The sequence below is a fragment of the Alexandromys fortis genome, unplaced genomic scaffold, assembly GCF_014885135.2.
Source record: "Alexandromys fortis isolate MF-2015 unplaced genomic scaffold, M_Fortis_MF-2015_v1.1 scaffold_263, whole genome shotgun sequence".
NCBI lineage: Eukaryota > Metazoa > Chordata > Mammalia > Rodentia > Cricetidae > Alexandromys > Alexandromys fortis.
The window spans coordinates 675,404-695,215 of record NW_026068165.1 but is presented as its reverse complement, the minus strand read 5'-3'; the positions used below and the strand labels follow the sequence as shown (position 1 = coordinate 695,215).

Below are 19,812 nucleotides of genomic sequence, written 5' to 3'. Positions count from 1 at the left end.
TTTCCCCTCCTTGAGCAGGTCCATTAAAACTTGTTAGAAACCACTTGAAATAGTTCAATCTAGAGTCATGCACCCCACTAAGTTTTAGAGGCACCATTCCGTATTCGCACGCTCTTTTCCCCATTGAGGAAAGGGTCCTAGATGGGCAGGGCTGAAGAAGAGGTGTGGGCTGGCAGCTGGGGTGTCGTTCCCTCGCTAGAATGGTTGTCTAGCGCATGCTAGTAGACTCCAGGCTGCATGCCCAGCACCCCTGTGCACACCACACACTTCACAAAGTGAGGGATTAGAAGTATTGCCAGGCGGTGGTGGCGCCAGCTTTTAATCCTGGCACTCAGGAGGCAGAGGGTCTCTGTGAGTTTAAGGCCAGCCTGGTCTACAGAGCGAGTTCCAGGGCAGCAGGGCTACACAGAGAAATCCTGTTTCAACATTCTCCCGCAGGAAAAAAAAAATTATTAGAATATTTGAAATAACATGGAGTACATGGAAATAATTTAAAAGTGACTAAAAGTGACTTTGAGACTTGTGTTGGACCCTAGAGAGAGAAACCAGAACTCGGAGAATTGTAAAGAAGACAATGTATAGACTTACAAAACCTTCTAAGGCTGAATTCAATTAAGGTCCTTGTCAACCTGTTTTTGATTTTTTTTTTTTCTTTTTGGTAGGATTTCTAATTGTAGCTCTGGTTGTCCTGAAACTCGCTCTGTAGATCAGGCTGGCCTCGAATTCATAGAGATCTGTCTGTCTCTACCTCCGGAGTGCTGGCATTAAAGGCGTCCGGCTCCCTTTCTTTTTCTTTTCTTTTTCTTTTCTTTTTCTTTTCTTTTTCTTTTTTTTTTCTATTTTCCCCTTCTCAATTCTAGAGGCCCTGTCGTACATTCACCGAAGCCAGAGGAGGGCAATAGAGGAAGGTGAAAGAGTTAAGGAAAGAGCTAAATTGGTCCGGAGGTTAGAATCGGACACCTGAGGAGAGGAGGTTTACACCTTCCGGGCTGCAGGGCAAACAAGTTTAACAGGATTTAGCCCCGAAGGAACTAAGTTGTTGAAGGCGGGAGTGAGGAGTTGGGGGGTGTGGGGCACGGGGGACGTGGACACGACACTCGGGGCTCGTTTGAAGAACGAGGCACCCAACGGGGCGCAGCCTAACAAAGGGAGTGGCTACACGTGTCCCTAGAGTGGGAAGAGTGGCCCCGCTCGCGGTCGCCAAAGCTAATCCGGACACTTGGGCGCGGCTAATTAGAATACTGGCTGGGTCCGCCCAAATGCCTTCACCCTGTGGCCTCTGACCCGGGAGGATCCGCTGCTGGGCGGCTGAGTCTTCGTCGCTGAATCTCGGGGGGCAGAACTGACGAGGGCTGCCTGCCCCACTCCGTCATGGAGACCGCCGGCACCCCTGAGGCTCCGGGGACAGGTGACCGACCCGCAGTGCCCCCCTCTTTGCGCGCCCTTTCCCCAGGTCTCTGTCCAGAGTTCAGCCGGGCTACCGAGAGAAATCGCCGTGCCAGGTCGCCCTGCCCTCCTCCTTAAGTGTTGTCTGGGGTTTTCACATTCGTTCCCAGTCACATTCGTGCGTCCCTTGCAACCCCGGGACTTCTCTGCCCCATGTCAACAGTCGCCCTGGTGTTTGGTGCAGGCCTGGGGCCTCGTGCATTCCTTTCCTGTTTTACCAGCGCCCGGGCGCCTTGGTCCCTGCGAGCACCGGGCTGGTAGGAGTAGAGGGTTTATGTCGGAACTTCTCTTGGAGCCCAGAGTGCTGTCTTATATGCTTCAGGTGTTAAGTAATGGTGCCGGTGGTCGTAAAAGAGTCCACGACTTTATAAACTGCTTTGAGCTGCTTCTACCCTCCCTATCCTCCACCCGGGTCGACGAAATGGTGTACTTTCTCTTTAAGATTAAAATGGTGGCTTGCTATGGATGAGGACTCCACTTCCGGTGGGGAGGGGGCGGGACCCCAGCCCGCTCACGCCGGAAGTGGTTCGGGTTCTCAAGATGGCGACTCCCTATGTAACTGACGAGACCGGCGGTGAGTGCGGGAAGCGCGGAGCCGCTTCTCCCGGGACTCTTGGGTTAGGGGTTCAGACTTGGAGAGGGGTTTGTGCCACGCCCATCCCGGGGCCCCTCCTTTGCCCCGCCCCCGGACCGCCTTCCCCATTCATCCCTGTGGGTTATCACCTGCGCCCCCTTCTGGTCTCGTGTTTTGGGGGGGTCTCCGTTTCCGGTCTCCCAAACCCTGGGGGTCCTTCCATGTCCCCTGCACCGGGACCCTTAGGAGCCTCAGCTGTTTGTAGCTGTAGGAGTCCCATCCCTTCCCAGGGTTCTCCAGCCTTCCGGGCTCCCACACTGTCGGTTCCCTCCAATTCCTGCCCTCTCACCCCCTCCCCCGTTTCTTACTGTTAGACCCGCTCTCCACCCTCCCGTTTCCATTCTGTTTCTCCAAGCCGTGTCTCAGCTAGCTGAAGCTCTCCTTGCTACATAGCGCTTTCCTCACTCTGCCTCATCTTCATTTGTTGGGGGGGGGGTCACTGAAGTCCAGAGGTGCGAAGGGAAAAGGAATTTAACTTTCAACCTGGCTTTTCTCATTGGTGGAGTTTTCCACCTAAAGTGAGAGAAAACAAGCAGGAAAGCATCTACAGGCCTTTCTCTCAACCTCTTTGACAGTTAATAGGACCCCCGTTATTGCTTATAGCTTGAGTAGAATTTTCAGCCCAGCGGTCTGAAGTGTTGAAGTCTGTGTTTGTGTGTGAAACTGAGAATTAGAATTAGTTTTCCTCTTTTTTTTTTTTTTTTTTTTGTCATATTCTAACTGCTTTGCCTTTAGAACAGTGCACAATAGCAGTGTTGGCCTGGAGAAGATCAGATAGTTAGACGAGAGACTTGTGTAAAACGCAGTGCACGCGCCTGGTTAGTATTTTTGTGTCCCTCGCTGTAGTCCTCGTGTGTAGTCAGTGACTCTACTGTTTCACAGAAGTGATCCTTTTTAAGTGTGCAGTGTATGCATGGCGTGTTTAAACTGTGTCATGTATGCCTCTTGGTTTGCTTTCCATGTTTCTTATAGGTAGGCTTCCTACATTATGGTACTTGCTGACAGGTTGGTTTCCTGCTCCCGTTCCCTATCCTTGCATTTCAGAGAGTGATAGCAGCATTTCTCTATGTTCTCTCCTCAGTAGGTCTTTAACTAGCAACTGGGTTTCGGTTTGTTTTTAAGGCAGAATCTCACTCTGTATCCCTGATGGGCTTAGAACTCCCTATGCAGACCAAACTTATCTTGAATGCAGAGAGATCCACCTGCCTCAGCCTCTCAGGTGCTGGGATCAGAGGCATGTACCACCATGCCCAACCTTAAATAGAAATCACCCCCCCACACACACATGGTCTTACTATGTGGCCCTGGCTAGCCTTGAAGGCATAGAGATCTGCCTGCCTCTGCTTCCTAAATTGTGGGAGTAGAGGCGCACACTGCCATGAGGGGCAGCTTGCAGCTTTGGGTGTGTGCCCTATTATTCTTTTGATCCACATAGCCCGCCTGACCCCTGCCCTGCCATCAGAGGTATTGTCTGTCTTCTGTGACTGTGGAGACTACGTTGCTCTTTTGCTCTTCTTCCTACCTCCTACTGTTACTGTGACCCCTGTGTAACGTATTGCCTGTGATTCCAGTGGTTCCTATAAAATTCCCGGAAAGACACAGTGTTCCCATAAATTATGTTTTGTTTTTAGATTTATTTTATGTGTGTGAGTGTTTTGTCTGTGTGTGTGTCTGTGCACCATTTGTGTGTTTGGTGCCCATAGAAATCAGAAGTATCACATCTCCTGGAACTGGAGTTAGAGCTGTAAGACACCGTATTGGTGCTGGGACTCGAACCCAGGTCCTCAGTTCATCTCCATGAGCCACTTTTAATCCCTGAGCCATCTCTCTAGCCCTTTTGTTTTTATTTTTGATGTTGTTATTCTGTCTCTAGCGCCTTGGGAATACTCTGAATCCCTAGTTCCTGAGCACGAGATCATTGACATCCCTTTGTATTTTCAGCTACACCTCAGGATCACTCCTTCCTGGACCTCATCTGTGACACTACTTTCCTTGCAGGTATTCCCCTCACCTTAGCTCCCTTACCAGTCACCATTTGACTGTCTCAAGTCCACAGAGGCAGCTTTTTGCCCTCGTTAGGTTTTCTGGTTCCATGTGTGTGTGGATGTGTGTAGCTGCCTGTGAGCACGTGCATGTGTGGGGACAGGTCCACATGCATGTGGAGGCCAGCTGTTGATGCCAGGTGTCTTCCTCGATCCCTCCCCACCTTATATCTCAGGCAGGATCTTTCCGTGTAACCCAGAGTCTGGTGATTCAGCTAGTCCAGCGAGCCAGTTTACAATGGGGATCCCGTCTCTATCTCCCAAGTGCTGGGATCGTAGGCGTGCCACCAGCCCACAGCATGTATGTGTCCTTATGTAGTGTGGCAAACGCTTTACCCTCTGAGCCATATCCCTAGCCCCTCTTTGATCATTTGTGTTGTTGTTGTTTATTTTTGGCTTCTTGAGGCAAAGTCTTGCGGTGTAGGCTGGCCTTGAACTCCTATTCTTTTTGTTCCCACCTATGCCTGCATTACAGACATTCCGTTCACTACTGTGCTAGACTGTCTTTATCTCAGTGAGAGCCATCAACTCTGTTCTAGGTTTCTGATTTTAGACTCTAACACATTGCTAGAAAAGAAAAAACTTAAGAGTTAGTGAAGTGTTAACTTCTGTCAATATCACAGCTTTTGCCAACTCTTACTTTCTAAATTCTCCCATGGCTATTTCACCAACTTTTTTCCAACCCCCTGTCACTATGTCTTTAATTCTTCCTTCTGTGGCAAAAACCTTCACTTTCTATTTCATTAAAAAAAATTAAAGCCTGTCATTTCTGTTTCTCTCTGAGTCACAGCCAGGTATTTGTTGTTTTCTCCTTCCTACTCTCTCTCCTGCCTTCCATCAAGGTTTCACTGTGTAGCAAGTCCAGTTTGCCTTGGATCTATGGCAGTCCTTGTGCCATAGCCTCGTGAACACTGTTTCTCTGTAGCTTTGCTCCTGTCTGTCCTGGAACTAGCTCTCGTAGACCAGGCTGCCTCTGCCTCCCGAGTGCTGGGATTAAAGGGTGTGCCACCACTGCCCGGCTTGTTTTTTTNGATTTATTTATTTATTATGTATACAACATTCTGCCTCGATGTATGCCCACACGCCAGAGGAGGGCGCCAGATCTCAGTACAGATGGTTGTGAGCCACCATGTGGTTGCTGGGAATTGAACTCAGGACCTCTGGAAGAGCAGCCAGTGCTCTTAACCTCTGAGCCATCTCTCCAGCCCCTGTTTTGTTTTTTTGTTTTTTTTTTTTTTTTTTGAGACAGATTTTTTTTTGGTGTGTGTGTGTGTGTGTGTGTGTGTAAAACAGTCCTGGCTATCCTGGAACTCACAGAGATCTGCCTGACTCTGCCTCCTAAGTGCTAGGATTAAAGGCTTGCACCACTGTGCTTAGCATGTGTTGCCACTGTTAAAATCCTGATTTCTTGAAAATTGGGTTTCACCTGCTGTTTTTAGTTGCTCACGGCTTAATTTGCTGCTCAACTGTAGTTATTATCCTAGCAGCAGCCTCTCTCCAGAGCTGCTCTGTTTTCTAAGGCTGAGTGTCTCAATGTTTGGATACACTGTCCCATTTCATGTTAGCTCTTCTGATCATTCCATTGTTATTTCTGTTATGGATGCCCTTTCTAACTAACTCAGGAGCAATCTTTTCTTTTAAGACTTGACTGGACTTTATTTATTGTGTGACAGTGAGATGGTATAGACTTTCTTTCTCAGAACAGTGGTTGATTCTTAGAACAGTTGAAAAGATGCTATAAAGAATATTTTGGTTTTGGTTTTATGAGACAGGGTCTTTGCCTACTTGTAATACCTAATGCGATGTAAACAGGACATGAATAACTTATACGGTATCATTAGAGAATAATGACATGAAAAAATTTACATATTTCATATGGATTCAGTATTTTTTGTTTTTTCTTTTAAGAGGTAGAAAACTAAGTGTGGTGGCATATGCCTATAACCCCAAGACTGAGGCAAGAGAAGTGGGTGGCAGGAAACCTGGGGCCAGTCTGAGTACAGCAAGATGCTATCTTCAAAAATAAAGGCACTGGGGAGCTATGTCATGGTTAAAAGCACACACCACTCTTGCAGAGAACCCAAGCTCAGTTCCCAGCACACAGGTCAGGCGGCTCCCAAGTACCAGCAACTCCAGCTCCAGGATCCAACACCCTCTTCTGAACTTTGTAGGTTGTAGGTACCTACACACACACACACACACAACTGGGGAGGAGGTTCTTGCTATGCTGCCAGAACTTCTCATTCTCCCCAGTAACCAGGACTGTAGGCACGCATCTTAGAGTTTATTTTCAGTCCGGGGCTGATTGAGTTGAAAGGGGCAAAACCCACAGGTACAAAGGAGTAGATGAGTTATAAACTAAGAGCAGGAAAAGTGTAAACAGCTACCGCGACATGAGAAGACTTGACTTGAAACGGTTCACATAGTATTGAGAGAAAAAATTCATAAAAATGAAAAAAAAAGATAAGCTGGGTGGTGGTGGCGCACGCAACTCGGGAGGCAGAGGCAGGCGGATCTCTGTGAGTTCGAGGCCAGCCTGGTCTACAAGAGCTAGTTCCAGGACAGGAACTAAAAGCTACGGAGAAACCCTGTCTCGAAAAATCCAAAAAAGAAAAAAGAAAAAAATAATAGATTCAGTTTGAATCTATCAATAGGATCCCCTGTCTCGAAAAATCCAAAAAAGAAAAAAGAAAAAAATGATAGATTCAGTTTGAATCTATCAATAGGATCCAGTCAAGATTTATACTGGAGAAGACATAACCAAAAATATGATAGAGGATTTAATGTGATATTCACATGTATACTATTAATTTTCATAATGTATGTATTAGAAAGACGCGGTAATAACATTTATGCATGCATGGATTTTAAATGTTTATTGAGCACTTAGGTTGTGCCAGTCACTATGAACAGGAGCTAGAGATGCATTAACAATTAAAGCAAGCTAATTCTTGCCTGCTTGTAGCAAGGAGATGATAAAAGAAAACACAAACAAACCAATTACAGTATCACATTTAAATGCTGAAAACTGGGAGAATTAAAGCCACTGATGCAAAGAAAACAATTTTGAGAAAAGAGCGAATTCAACTAGATAAGCAATATCATAGAGACGCAGGGACAGAGCAAAAACCAGACATTACAGTACTACCCTCACCTATGGGGACACAGTCCAAGCTGTCCCAGCACTGCAATACCCAGGTGTGGCGCATGCCTTTGATCCCAGCACTTAGGAGGCACACGTAGGCAAATTTCTTGAGTTTGAGGTTAGCCTGGTCCACGGAATGAGTTCTAGGACAGCCAGGGATACAAAGAAAAGCTCTGTGTTGAAAAAAAAATAAACAGAAAGGGAAGGAAGAGGAAGGAGGGAGGAGAAAAGAAAGAGCAAGTAGCACTGAACTTGGCACACAGGTTCAACATCCTTAATCCAAAAATCTAAAGCTGAAATACCCACACCCTGAAAATTTTGGTTGTTGACAAGCTGCTAGAGTGGAGAGTCTAACGCAATCTAACCTCGTCTAGTAGGTCACAACCAAAGCCAAGTACATGAAAGACACTTTGGTTCAGGCCACTCAAGACTACATAGTGAGGCCGTTTTAAAAAATAAATAAAAAACAAGGCGACTTGCTATCGATATCGAGCACAAGTACTCTCTATAAAGAGAGCACTGACCCTGTGCTCACCATGTGCCCCAGACTGGCCCCAGGTTTTCTACCATCCACTTCTCTTCCCCTCAGTCTCCAAACAGTGGAGTTACAGGCATATGCTACCACCACACTTACCTGTATACTCTTTTCTTCCTTACATATAAACCTATGATAATGCTGGGTATAATTTCTACAAAAGAAAAATCTAGTGCCAGTGAGAATGCTGAGTGGGAAAAGCTGCTTGCTGTTGGACCTGACCACCTGTTTGTCCCTGAGTCCATGTAGAAGGAGAGCACTGACACCTGCAAGATGTCCTCTGACCTTCATAATAGAGTGTGCAAGTCCTCTCCCAATAAATACATAAATAACTGTAACGTGCCATGCGCCCGATCATAAGGTCTGCATGCTATGGCCCGGTCTTAAGGTCTGCATGCTATGGCCTGATCTTAAGGTCTGCATGCTATGGCCCGATAGTAAGGTCTGCATGCTATGGCCCGATCTTAAAGTCTGCACGCCATGCGCCCGATCTTAAGGTCTGCATGCCATGCGCCTGATCTTAAGGTCTGCATGCTATGGCCCGATCGTAAGGTCTGCATGCCATGCGCCCGATCTTAAAGTCTGCACGCCATGCGCCCGATCTTAAGGTCTGCATGCCATGCGCCTGATCTTAAGGTCTGCATGCTATGGCCCGATCGTAAGGTCTGCATGCCATGCGCCCGATCATAAGGTCTGCATGCTGTGACCTGATAGTAAGGTCTGCATGCTATGGCCCGATCGTAAGGTCTGCATGCTATGGCCCGATCGTAAGGTCTGCATGCCATGCGCCCGATAGTAAGGTCTGCATGCTATGGCCCAATTGTAAGGTCTGCATGCCATGCGCCCAATAGTAAGGTCTGCATGCCATGCACCCGATAGTAAGGTCCTGGACTGCATCGGAAGTCTGCACATCCTCCACTGCACCAGCACATTCGTCAGCGCAGCCAGACTGAGGTTGCTGTCTACATCTCCTCCTCCCCAGATCTATCTGTTTTATGTATGTGAAAGTTTGTTTGTATGTATGTCATGTCTGTGCATGCGCCTGGTGCCAGTGCAGGTCAAAAGAGGGTGTCACAGATCTCCTGGAACCAGAGACACAGATGGTTGTGAGGAATCAAACCTGTGTCCTCTCCAAGAACAAGTGTTCTTAACCTCTGAGCCAGTTGCCCACTCCTTCCCTTGTCTACATTTGTGTTTCTGATTTTTGTTTCACAGTGAACTTCTCTTTCAAACCCATTTTTGACTTTTCATTTACTTTTTAAATTTGTTGTTTTTTGAGAGTGGATTCCAGGTAGCCCAGGCTACCTGTGTGAAATTGCTGTGTCCCTGAAGTCTGTCTCCACCTCTAGGTCCTCTGGAAGAGCAGCTGCGCTCTCAATTGCTGCCTTTTTGATTCCAACTTGGCTCTTGTTATCTCTGATATCAGCACGGGAAAACTGTTTTACTGATGAGCATGGCTTAGTGGTAGAGTGCTTGCCTAATTTATGCAAGGCCCTTAGTTCAATTCCCAGTATCTTCCTGCCCCCGAAAAAAACAAACAAGGAACTCTTCTGTTCCCTAAATTCTCACACCCTTCCTTTACCATGTCTTTATTTGCTTTCCTCTCTCACCTTTGCCTGTCACCTCACATCTTAACCATTTTCCTCTTTAAAATTCTTCACTGCATGTTTGCTGAGTGGTGGTGGCGCACTCCTCCCAGCATTTTGGAGGCAGAGGCAGGTGGATCCCTGAGTTGGAGACCCACCTGGTCTACAGAGCAAGTTCCAGGACAATCAGGACTGTTACATAGATAAACTCTGTCTCAAGAGGAGGGAGAAAAACCAAAAAATTAATACATTTTTACTTAGTGAGTAGAGTGTGTGTGTGTTCGTGCCACGATGCACAAGAAAGTCAGTTCTTCGTCGTCATCAGTTCATCGTGTGGGTCCTGGAGATATTATGCTTCTTCACCCCCTCAGCCATCTCTTCTCCTAGCTCTTGCCCATTTTGAACGAACAGACAAGGAAGAACTCCACAATTTACAAAAGAGCACGAACATGTAATCTATGTAGGAGTCCCCAGATTTGATTCTCTTGAATTTTATTTTTTGTTTTTATTTTTGCTTTTCCAGATAGGGTCTCACTATTATATGTGTGTATGTGTGTGTCTTCCTGTGGGTATGTGTGTTTGAGTGCAGGGATATATGGCAGACAGAAACATTGGATCCCTGATGGAGCTGGAGTTACATATGAATACGAGCTTCTGTGTGGATGCTAAGAATTGAACCTGGGCCCTTAAAATAGCAGCAAATGCTTTTAATTGCTGAGCCGTCTCTCCAGCCCTCTAAAAATTTATTTGAATTATTTTGAGTACATGTATTTAGTGTATGTGTGTGCATATGTACCACGGTGCAAGTGTGGAAGCCAGAGTTGGTCTTCTTTCACCATGTTGGTCCTGAGGACCAAATGTAGGTCCCCAGTGCCTTTGCCCACTGAGCCTTAGAGCTTTTTATGGGGCTGGGGGTAGCTCATTTGTAACATGCACCAACTCTGCATAGACTGGGTTGGTAATGTAAGTTTGAGGCCAGCCTGGGATACACAAGCCCCCTCCTCAAATATTTATCTATATACCTATCTATTTGTGTCTATATATTTTTTATACAGTACTTGATTTTTTTCTAAATAGGAATAATTCTTGGGCTCATGAGACGCCTCAGTAGGTAAAGTGCTTATACAAACCTGAGAGACTCAGTTTAATCCCTGCAATGTAAGGTGGGGAGAAGGAACTGACTCCTGAATATTGTCCTCTTGATTTCTGCCTGGGCACTGTGTTATGTCTGTGTGTGTGCAGATGAACCCCACAGTATTAACTTTTTATTAAAACAATATTACTCATTAGCTTTTTGTTTATTTTTTTTTTTTAAGTTCTGGGATTGCAGGGGCTCGAGAGAGAGGAATCAAAGTGGGGCATCTGACAACTGCCTGGAACCCTAGCACGCCCTGGCACCCATACACATCCACGAATAAAGATAGAAGTTCTAGTTACAGCCATGTTACAGTTCATGTGGTGTTAGGATGCCGACCAAGCACTTGAGCGATGAGCCCCTGCTCACTCTCATTAGAGTGATAGTGTCTAGTGGTGGTGGGCCCTGGAGACAGAGGCCAGTGGACTTTTGTAAGGCCAGTCTGGACTATAGAGCAGGTCTCAGGACAGCCAGGGCTATACAGAGAAACCCTGCCTTAAAAAAACAATAAATAAGTAAATAGAGAGAAATTAATAAGTTAATGATTTCTTCCATCTCTCCTACCAGTTACTCCTCTTCCCACAACAAGCATCACAGCTGCTGTGTGTTCTTCACATTTTTTTTTTTTTTTTACTGTTTTTCAAGACAGGATTTCTATGTGTAGCTTTGACTGTCCTGGTGCTAACTCTGTAGTCCAGGCTGGCCTCAAACTCACAGAGATCCGCCTGCCTCTGCCTCCCTCCCGAGTGTTGGGATTAAAGGCGTGTACCACCACCGCTCAGCCCTTTTACATTTTTCTTTGTCCCTAAACACAGGCAGTGTGGACCTTTGTCTCAACAAAAATGGGACCAAACAATATCTCAGTGGTTCTTAAGTATCCAAGACCCTTGGGGGATCCCCAACCCCCTTTCATGCTAATATATATAGATATATTCATATATCTATATATATGAATATATCTATATATATAATAAAAATACATGTATGGATAAATATGTGCAAATTTTGTATGTATACAATTTATAAATAGATGTTGTATATTATATGTGTGTATCCAGAGTATCTTCATTGTTGTACATACCTCACTTAAGGGGGCCTGGTCACGGGTTACATGATGAACGTGACCTGTTTTATTAAACCCTGGTCTTCGGTGCATAATTGTTTAGTGGCTGAGAGGGAAGGAACGGGAGTGGCGTGCCTCTACCACACTCTAAATGAGGAGCCCTGTGAGCTGCAGGCGAGATGGCTCTCTAGCCGTGGACACCCTGGTCCTTGACAGGACCTCTTGAAGATTATGGAAGTCAGCCGGGCGGTGGTGGTGCAGGTGGATCTCTGTGATTTCGAGGCCAGCCTGGTCTACAGAGCGAGTTCCAAAGCTACAGAGAAACCCTATTTCGAAAAACCAAACCAAAAAAAAAAAAAAAGATTATGGAAGTCAAGAGGTCTGATGATCATTTTCCTGAAAAGGAAAGAATAAACCTCTTGTTCTGCCAGCTGCTGGTGCCACATGCATTTACTCCTAGCGCTCAGGAAGCTCATGGCAGTTGTGAGCTGCCATGTGGGTGCTGGGATTTGAACCAAGGTCCTCTGGAAGAGCAGCCAGTGCTCTTAACCACTGAGCCATCTCTCCAGCTCCATACAATTCAAACCGAAGTAAAAATTAGACATTTGAAAACCTTTTGTCTTCCACAGTGAGCTGACTGACAACTTCCTAGTATTTTTCTAGGAGCTGGGGATATGGCTTGTCTCAACAGGTGCCATATTGATCTTCCAGAGGACCTGGGCTGGTTCCTAGCACCCACATCTAGTGGCTCACCATTAACTGCCTGTAACTTCAGGTCCCAGGGATCGGACATCTTTTGGCTTCCACAGTCACCTGTACTTGTGTGCCCACATACACAATTACAAAAAATAAAAATAAGATTTTTCTGAATAAATATGATTTCTTAGTGTTGCATAAAGAAATGCATGCTTTAACAAGAGTATAAATGGGTCTCTAGACTAACTCTGAGAACTTCCACATAGCCTACACTTGGCTTTTGTTTTTGAGATAATCTCTTCTATCCTGGGCTGTCTCAGACTGGCTGTGTTGCTGGGGCTGACTTTTCCCTTCTTCAGCCTAATGTGTGCTGGAGTTACGGTGTGAACTCCAACTTCCATATTGTAGAATATTACTTGAAGATGTGTAACGTTCGTTTATGCTGTGGAATATTTGTTTAATGATGCAAAGACATGTTACATTTGATTAAATAAGATTAACCTGGGTCAGGCTGAGTCAGCAGCTAGCTGGCAGGAAATGGTAGAGAGGGAACCCTGTGTAGCTAGGATTCTGAAGTGGGGGCTGAGCAGAAGGAAGCCTGTTTTGTGGGAGAGGAGGTTAGCTACTTGCTATTCAGCTTCTCTGAGCCTGCAGAATTTCACCTCACCCTTTGAATCCTGAGTTGGTAGAGTAGAGATCTAGATGAAGATGCCTTTAGCAGCCGAGCTAGAGCCGGTAGAGCCGGTGCCTGGAGAAGAGAACTGCCTGGTTGCAGCTGACCAGCCGCTGGTAGCTGCACGGCTGCAGCTGCTGTTTAGGACAGCACTTGCTTAAGAGGCAGCTACTGAATTCTTTGAAAAGCAACATTTCCACTTAGTAAATTATGCTTTTCCAGTTAGTAAATTATGAACACTTTCAGTACCACTACTGAATATTTATTAATATTAATTCATATCTAACTATTATTTTACCAATGGCATGGTGTTCCATTGTATATATGAACCAAGGTCATATGTTGTGGGCCTTTAGATTGCTTTCAGCTTTTGGCTAGTTTAAATGTGCGGAGCTAGAGAGATGGTTCAGTGGTTAAGAGCATTTGCTGCTTTTCCAAAGAATCTGAGTTCAGTTCTCAGATTCACACCAGGAAGCTCACAACCACCTGTAACTCTAGCTCCAGATAATCCAACACCCTCCTAGTCTCTACAGAGAGCGGCACACACTCGCCTAGAGACACGTACACATACATAATAAAAAAGAAAAAGTGCATGAGCAAATGTCCTTTCCATCCACGTGTTCTGATGCCTTTATGATGTGGTTTCCTACGAGTTTGTTTTTCAAAGTCTGTGTTGTGAAATTTGTCTCATCTTCCCCACTCTTCTCCACAGACTTCTTGTTTCGGCCCCTTTATAATCTGGTTCATTTACTGCTTTTGATGTTTCCTTTGCCTTGGACCTTTGGAGAATGCCATCTCTACTTGCTCTGTCTTACATGCATTATTTAAAACAGAGGCCGCAGCTCCTTGAGGGCAAGGATAGTGTGTAGTGAGTGACAGAAGATCGAAAGTTGAGAAATGACGCCTTAGCTGAGTGGCATTACTTACCTATAATCTTAGCACTCAGGAGGTGGAGGTGGGAGGATTCAAGTTCAAGGCCACTTGGTCTACTAGTGAGCCCTTGTCTTGGGTTAGGTGGGTAGACGGGTGCTGGGGAGAGGGGCTGTGCACATTTATAAACACTTGTCTAATCTTGGGAAATGTTTGAAAATAAGAGAGACTAACTTCAACTTAATTTCTGTCATTTCAGGCAAGTACATTGCCTCAACACAGAGACCCGACGGGACTTGGCGCAAGCAGCGGAGGGTCAAAGAAGGATACGTGCCCCAAGAGGAGGTCCCAGTGTGCGTGGTTAGGCTTAACAAGGGGTGTTTAGTGGGGTTCCTGCACAAGTATAGCATAGCGTGCCTTCGAGTTCAGGGATGACTTGCCTGAGCCCCAAGGAAATGGAAGGAGGGACAACGGTCTCAGAAAGGAGAGGAAGGAGCTAGGATTGAGGGGTGAGTGAGGGTTCCCCAACTAGGCTTATTCCTTTGGCCCCTATTCTTCAGAACCTCCAGACAGCGATCTGAGAGCCAGAGCTTTGAGTTCTAGAACTTTCCTAAAGATCAGGGAACACCTGAAGGGCAAAGGAAATGGGGTGTAATGGGAAGGCAGTGAGGTGGAAGCCCAGGGGAGGAGCTCGACGCATCCTTAAAGCTTTAGTTCTCCTTTCCTGCAGCTACGAAAATAAGTACGTGAAGTTTTTCAAGAGTAAACCAGAACTTCCTCCAGGCCTGAGCCCCGAGGCCACGACACCCGTCACCCCATCCAGACCTGAAGGTGGCGAAGTAGGCCTCTCCAAAACAGCCAAACGCAACCTGAAGCGAAAGGAGAAAAGGAGGCAACAGCAGAAGGAGGGAGAGGCCTTGAACCGGACTCTTGAAAAGGTATCTCTGGGAGACACAGCCCAAACGCCCAGTGCACTCCAAGGCTCCCAGGGCGCCCCTCCAGCTGCCCCCGATGCCTCCAACTCTGCGGCTACCACAGAGAAAGCCAAGAAGATGAAGAACCTGCGGAAGAAGCTGCGGCAGGTGGAGGAGTTGCAGCAGCGCATCCAGGCCGGCCAGGTCAGCCAGCCCAGCAGAGAGCAGCTGGAGAAGCTGGCCCGGAGGAGGGCTTTGGAGGAGGAGCTGGAGGACTTGGAGCTGGGCCTGTGAGGCTTCGAGAGTAGGGAGTGACTGCGGAATAAACCATGGGGTGCTCTGGGGTCCAGGGAGTGTGGGCCGCAGCAGTCAGGAGGGGCACCCCCATACTGGCTCACTTCCACCTGTGGCCAACTCCGTCCTCCAGAGCCAGGCTCTCCTTCGTTCCTTCGCCTTCTCAGCTCCAAATTTTGGACTTTTCCCCCCACCCGTTCCCAGTGTTCAAATTCTCAGTGATGACCCTAGGTACTTCTGCTGCTGATCTGGGTGTCTTGTTGAAAAGAAAACCGGGGGTGGGGGGGTGGGAGTTTGTTAGAGATCTGAGACTGAGGTATAGGAGTACCCCAAGTCTTAGAGTCTTCGTTCCTGTTCACAGTGTTTATGAGTTATTCCCCTGGCCACCCCGAAACCACCTCCTCTTTTTTTTTAAGAAAGTAAGAATAAATTCAAGTAGACAGCATATGGTCAGGTATGGCTCTGTTCTCAACTCTTGTTTGTCAGTTTGCTGAAAGAAGACACTTAAGAAGTTTAAATTTGGTTCTGTTTTCATTTTTTCAAGAGGTTTCTTCTGCAACAGTGCAGACTGTCCATCCTGGCACTCCCTCTGTAGACCAGGCTGGCCTTGAACTCAGATATCCTCCGGCCTTTGCCTCCCAAGTACTAGGATTAAAGGCGTGTGCCACCACTGCCCAGCTTTAGGCTTAACTTTTTTAATGGTGCTAGGGATTGAATCCAGGGCCTTGCACATGGTAGCTCTACCATTAGTTCTACATCCCTCCTTGGCCCTTAATTTTTTTTAAAATTATGAGTGCAGCCGACCATGGTAGTGAGCATCTGTAATAGTCTCCGGAGGCAGAGACAGGGTTGCTAGCATTTCGAGACCAGCCTGCGCTGCAGGGTAAGACTATCTCAACAAAGAGTAATGTATGACAAAATTAGACCTCAGTAAATGGAAGTTAGTGCTGTTATCTGTGAAATTTAGAACAAAACTTGACATGAATGTATGTGTTGTGCCATGTAGCAAGGAGTCTGTTGTACCTTCCTCGCTGCGTCTGAAGATAATTTTGATTTACTTCGAATGCCCAGAGTAGCTCTTGAAATTTTACCTTGGATGCTGCCTACGATGACACTGGGGGCAAAGTCATGCTGTGTGTAGACACGTCCAGGAGATCTGCCCTTCCGTGTGTGTTTCACCCGTGCTGCACCTTTGGTTGTAGACTAGCGGGGAGGAAAGGGAGCGGCCTCAACCATGCCTAGCTCTCAGGAATTCAGGAGCCCCACAGAAACCAGCCCTATTAAATCCTCTCCAATCTTTTCTTGGCTTCTAGATCTTTGGGAATCCCTCCCTTGCCTTTCCCCTCACCCTAAATATTAAGCCACCCATCTCTTGGGTTTTCATGTGTGTGTCTGTGTGTCCACAAATGTGGAGGAGCCATGCACCCTGTTTTTTTGAGTCTAGGGCCCACTGACTACTCGGCTGGCTGGCTAGTAAGCCCCAGGGACCCATCTGTTCCTACCTCCTTAGACCAGCCCCCGGGGGTGACCTCAGCCTCATGCTCACTCTTCCCTACCTGTAGGTGTAGCTCTCAGTGCTCTCGCTATTGTGCTTGTTTAGTTTCCAGCCACCCCTCAGACCCGCTGCTAAACTAGTTAGCTAGTTTGAGACAGAATCTCTGTGCAACCTATGCCAACTTGGAACTGGAATTCGCTGTGCAGATGAGGCTATGGTCCTCCTGCAGCTCCTTCCTCAGTGCTGGGATTACAGGTGCAGGCTACAGAACCTAGCAGTTAAATTCTCAAATATCCAATGAAATAAGGCTCTGAACCATGCATAGAAAAGAACACAGGTGATAATAAATACTTGACTGGGACCAAAAAGAGACCAAAAGCCCGGGTTCCCTTTCGTAGGAACCCAGGAATTAGTTTATACATAGTTTCTGATATTGTACATGTATGATAAACATACACATCATGCATGGTTAAGTTCCTGAAGGGTAGGGCTGGGGTGAAGTTAGACGGCCGAGTGCTTACGTGGTATAGATGAAGCCCTGGACGTAATTCCCAGAACAACATAAGACAGGATGGCACAAGCCTGCAGCCTTGGCATGCCGGCAGCAGTGGCAGCAGGACCAGAAGTTAAAGACATTCCCGGTGACGCCTGAGTCCTCACTGCTAGTGCTAGAGAAATTTAAGAGAGTAAAGGTTGTCTCTAAGGAGACACACCTACTTTGCTGGATTCCGAGGGTAGTGATCTGCTTGACCCCGTGTGGGTAGTTTTACATCACCTTGATACAAACTAACTTCATCGGAGGGGGCAGAATCTCAAGAAAACAGCCTCCATAAAATTGGGCTGTTGGCAGGCCTTTGGGCATTTTCTTAATGGGTGGTACTTTCCCTGGGCTGGTCCTGGTTTCTTTAAGAAAGGTTGAGAGCCAGGCGGTGGTGGCCCACGCCTTTAATCCCAGCACTTGAGAGGCAGAGGCCGGCGGATCTCTGTGAGTTCGAGACCAGCCTGGTCTACAAGAGCTAGTTCCAGGACAGGCTCCAAAACCACAGAGAAACCCTGTCTCGAAGAAAAAAAAAGAAAAGAAAAGAAAAGAAAGGTTGAGAGCCAGGTGAGGGTGGCGCACTGCTTTAATCTCAGCACTTGTGAGGCAGAGGCAGACAGATCTCCGAGTTCGAGGCCACCCTATCTACAGAGTGAATTCCAGGATGGGCAGGGCTACAGAGAGAAACCTTGTCTTGAAAAAACAAAATAAAATAAAGCAGGCTAAGCAAGCCACAAGGAGCAAGCCAGTAAGCAGCTCCCCTCCGTGGCCTCTGCATCAGCTCTTGCCTCCAGGTTCCTGCCCTGTTTGAGTTCCTGTCCTGGTGGAAGTGTGAGCCAAACAAGCAAACCCTGTCCTCCCCATGCTTTGATCATGGTGTTTCATCACAGTAATAGAAACTCTAGGACACACCCTTTTTAAAATGACTTATTATTTATTATGTATGTAGCATTCAGTCTGCATGTATGCCTGTAGGCCAGAAGAGGGCACCAGATCTCATTATAAATAGTCGTGAGCCAACGTGGTTTCCGGGAATTGAACTCAGGACCTCTGGAAGAGCAGCCAGAGCTCTTAACCCCGAGCCTTCTCTTCAACTGCCTACTATAAGATTTAAAAATTAAAAAATAAAAGATATCCTCAGCTACCGTAGACTCTGTCTCAAAATTAAAGTGAATCATTTTTAAGGAATTATTTTTATACTTGTGTGTCTGTATAGGTGAGTGACATCTGAGTACTTGTCCCTGGGGAATTCCAGAAGAGGGTGTAGGAGGCCTTGGAGTCGGAGTTGCAGGTGGTCATACCTGAAGTGGGTGCTGGGAGCTGAATTCAGGACCAACCTCTGCAAGGTCATTGTGCTCTTACCCTCTGAGTCCTTTATCCAGGCCTGATAAAAACCCTTTACTAAAGCCAGACAGAAGCCAGGGGTGGTGTGCACGCCTTTAACTCAGGACTCAGGCAGATAGATCTTTATGAGTTTCAGGCCAGCCAGGGCTACGTTGCAAGATCCTGTCTCAAAGGAAAAAAATAAAATAAAGGTAGCAGCATAGTTGCTATGTGTTTCAGTTACTTTTTTAAAGGTTTATTTATCATGTATACAGTGTTCTCCCCGCGTGTATGCGTGCACACCAGAAGAGGGTACCAGATCTCATAGGTGGTTGTGAGAATTGAACTCAGGACCTCTGGAAGAGCAGCCAGTGCTCTTAACCACTGAGCCATCTCTCCAGCCCCAACTTTTACTTTTCAGTTTCTGTGATGACACTGCATGAGCGAGGCAACTTATACAAGAGTTAACTTGGGGCTTACGGTCTCAGAAGGTTGGTTAGAGAGTCCATGACCGCCATGGTAGGGAGCATGGTAGCAGGCTGGCAGGCATGGCACCAAAGCAGTAGTTGGGAGCGGGTGGCACAAGGAGAGAGCTAACTGGGAATGATGCACACTCGGGGACCAGCATCGAGTATACGAGGCTATGGGGGGGCGTCTCATTCAAACCACCACATTAGTTGACAGTAACACACTGAGGAATGGCTGAGAGAATTCATGCTGGTGTGCTTGTGTTATGGTTACCTCAAGATAGGCTCTTGTTTTGAATGCCTTTTCCCCAACTACTGGAGCTGTGGGGGAGGCCCTAGCCTCTGAGAGGTAGAGCTAACTGGAGAAGGGACTGGCGACGGGTGTGTGAAGGCGATGCCTGTCCCTGACGGTGCTTTCAGCTCCTTGGCCTGCTATGATGTGAGCAGCCAGCCTCTCCCACATGCCCCCAGTCCTGTGCCTTCCCCACCACAGTCCACGGAAACTGAACCCACAATAAATCTTTCCTTGCTTAAGTTGTTGCTGCCAGGTGTTTTGGTCTCAGTGACTCAGAAATAGTTTCTGTGGGAGAACAGTGGCTGTTTTAGTCTCTTTGGGCTGATGTAGCAACTAGTGCCCCGCAGACTGGGTACCTTCCGGATGCCAGAGATTTACCCCTCATAGTTAGGGAGCCTAGGAACCCCAGGACGGTGCTCTGGAGTTTTGGTGTCTGGGAAGGGCCTGTTTCTCCGTTCATAAAATGTCCCTTCTCACAGTGTCCTCCCAGGGTGGAAAAGGGACAAGGAAGTTCTTCAGGTCTTTTTTTGTTTGTTTGTTTTTTTCGAGACAGTTTCTCTGTGTTGCTTTGGAGCCTGTCCTGGAACTAGCTCTTGTACACCAGGCTGGCCTCGAACTCACAGAGATCCTCTGCCTCCCGAGTGCCGGGATTAAAGGCATG

General features: G+C 47.0%; 1 protein-coding gene across 4 annotated transcripts; it reads left to right on the top strand.

The window, feature by feature from the left end:
* Window positions 1-1,128: 1,128 nt before the first annotated feature.
* On the top strand, window positions 1,129-18,211 carry Pym1 (PYM homolog 1, exon junction complex associated factor). 4 transcript variants are annotated; one of them, XM_050128096.1, is made up of 4 exons: window positions 1,129-1,408; window positions 4,022-4,078; window positions 14,085-14,178; window positions 14,556-18,211. In XM_050128096.1, the coding sequence occupies exons 1-4, from the start codon at window positions 1,372-1,374 to the stop codon at window positions 15,031-15,033; spliced, it is 666 nt and encodes a 221-aa protein (XP_049984053.1). In that variant the 5' UTR covers window positions 1,129-1,371; the 3' UTR covers window positions 15,034-18,211. The 4 variants fall into 4 exon arrangements, with proteins under 4 accessions (XP_049984053.1, XP_049984054.1, XP_049984051.1 ...); XM_050128094.1 differs by lacking the exon at window positions 1,129-1,408 and adding an exon at window positions 1,473-2,020; XM_050128097.1 differs by lacking the exon at window positions 4,022-4,078 and having other exon boundaries at window positions 1,164-1,408; window positions 14,556-17,620.
* Window positions 18,212-19,812: the final 1,601 nt, after the last annotated feature.

Excerpts from the sequence above, each read along its gene's own strand:
- Pym1 (XM_050128094.1), top strand. The coding sequence starts at position 1,912 with ATGAGGACTCCACTTCCGGTGGGGAGGGGGCGGGACCCCAGCCCGCTC. Across the intron at positions 2,021-4,021 it reads TGTAACTGACGAGACCGGCG|CTACACCTCAGGATCACTCC; the intron begins GTGAGTGCGGGA and ends TTGTATTTTCAG. Across the intron at positions 14,179-14,555 it reads CCCCAAGAGGAGGTCCCAGT|CTACGAAAATAAGTACGTGA; the intron begins GTGCGTGGTTAG and ends CCTTTCCTGCAG.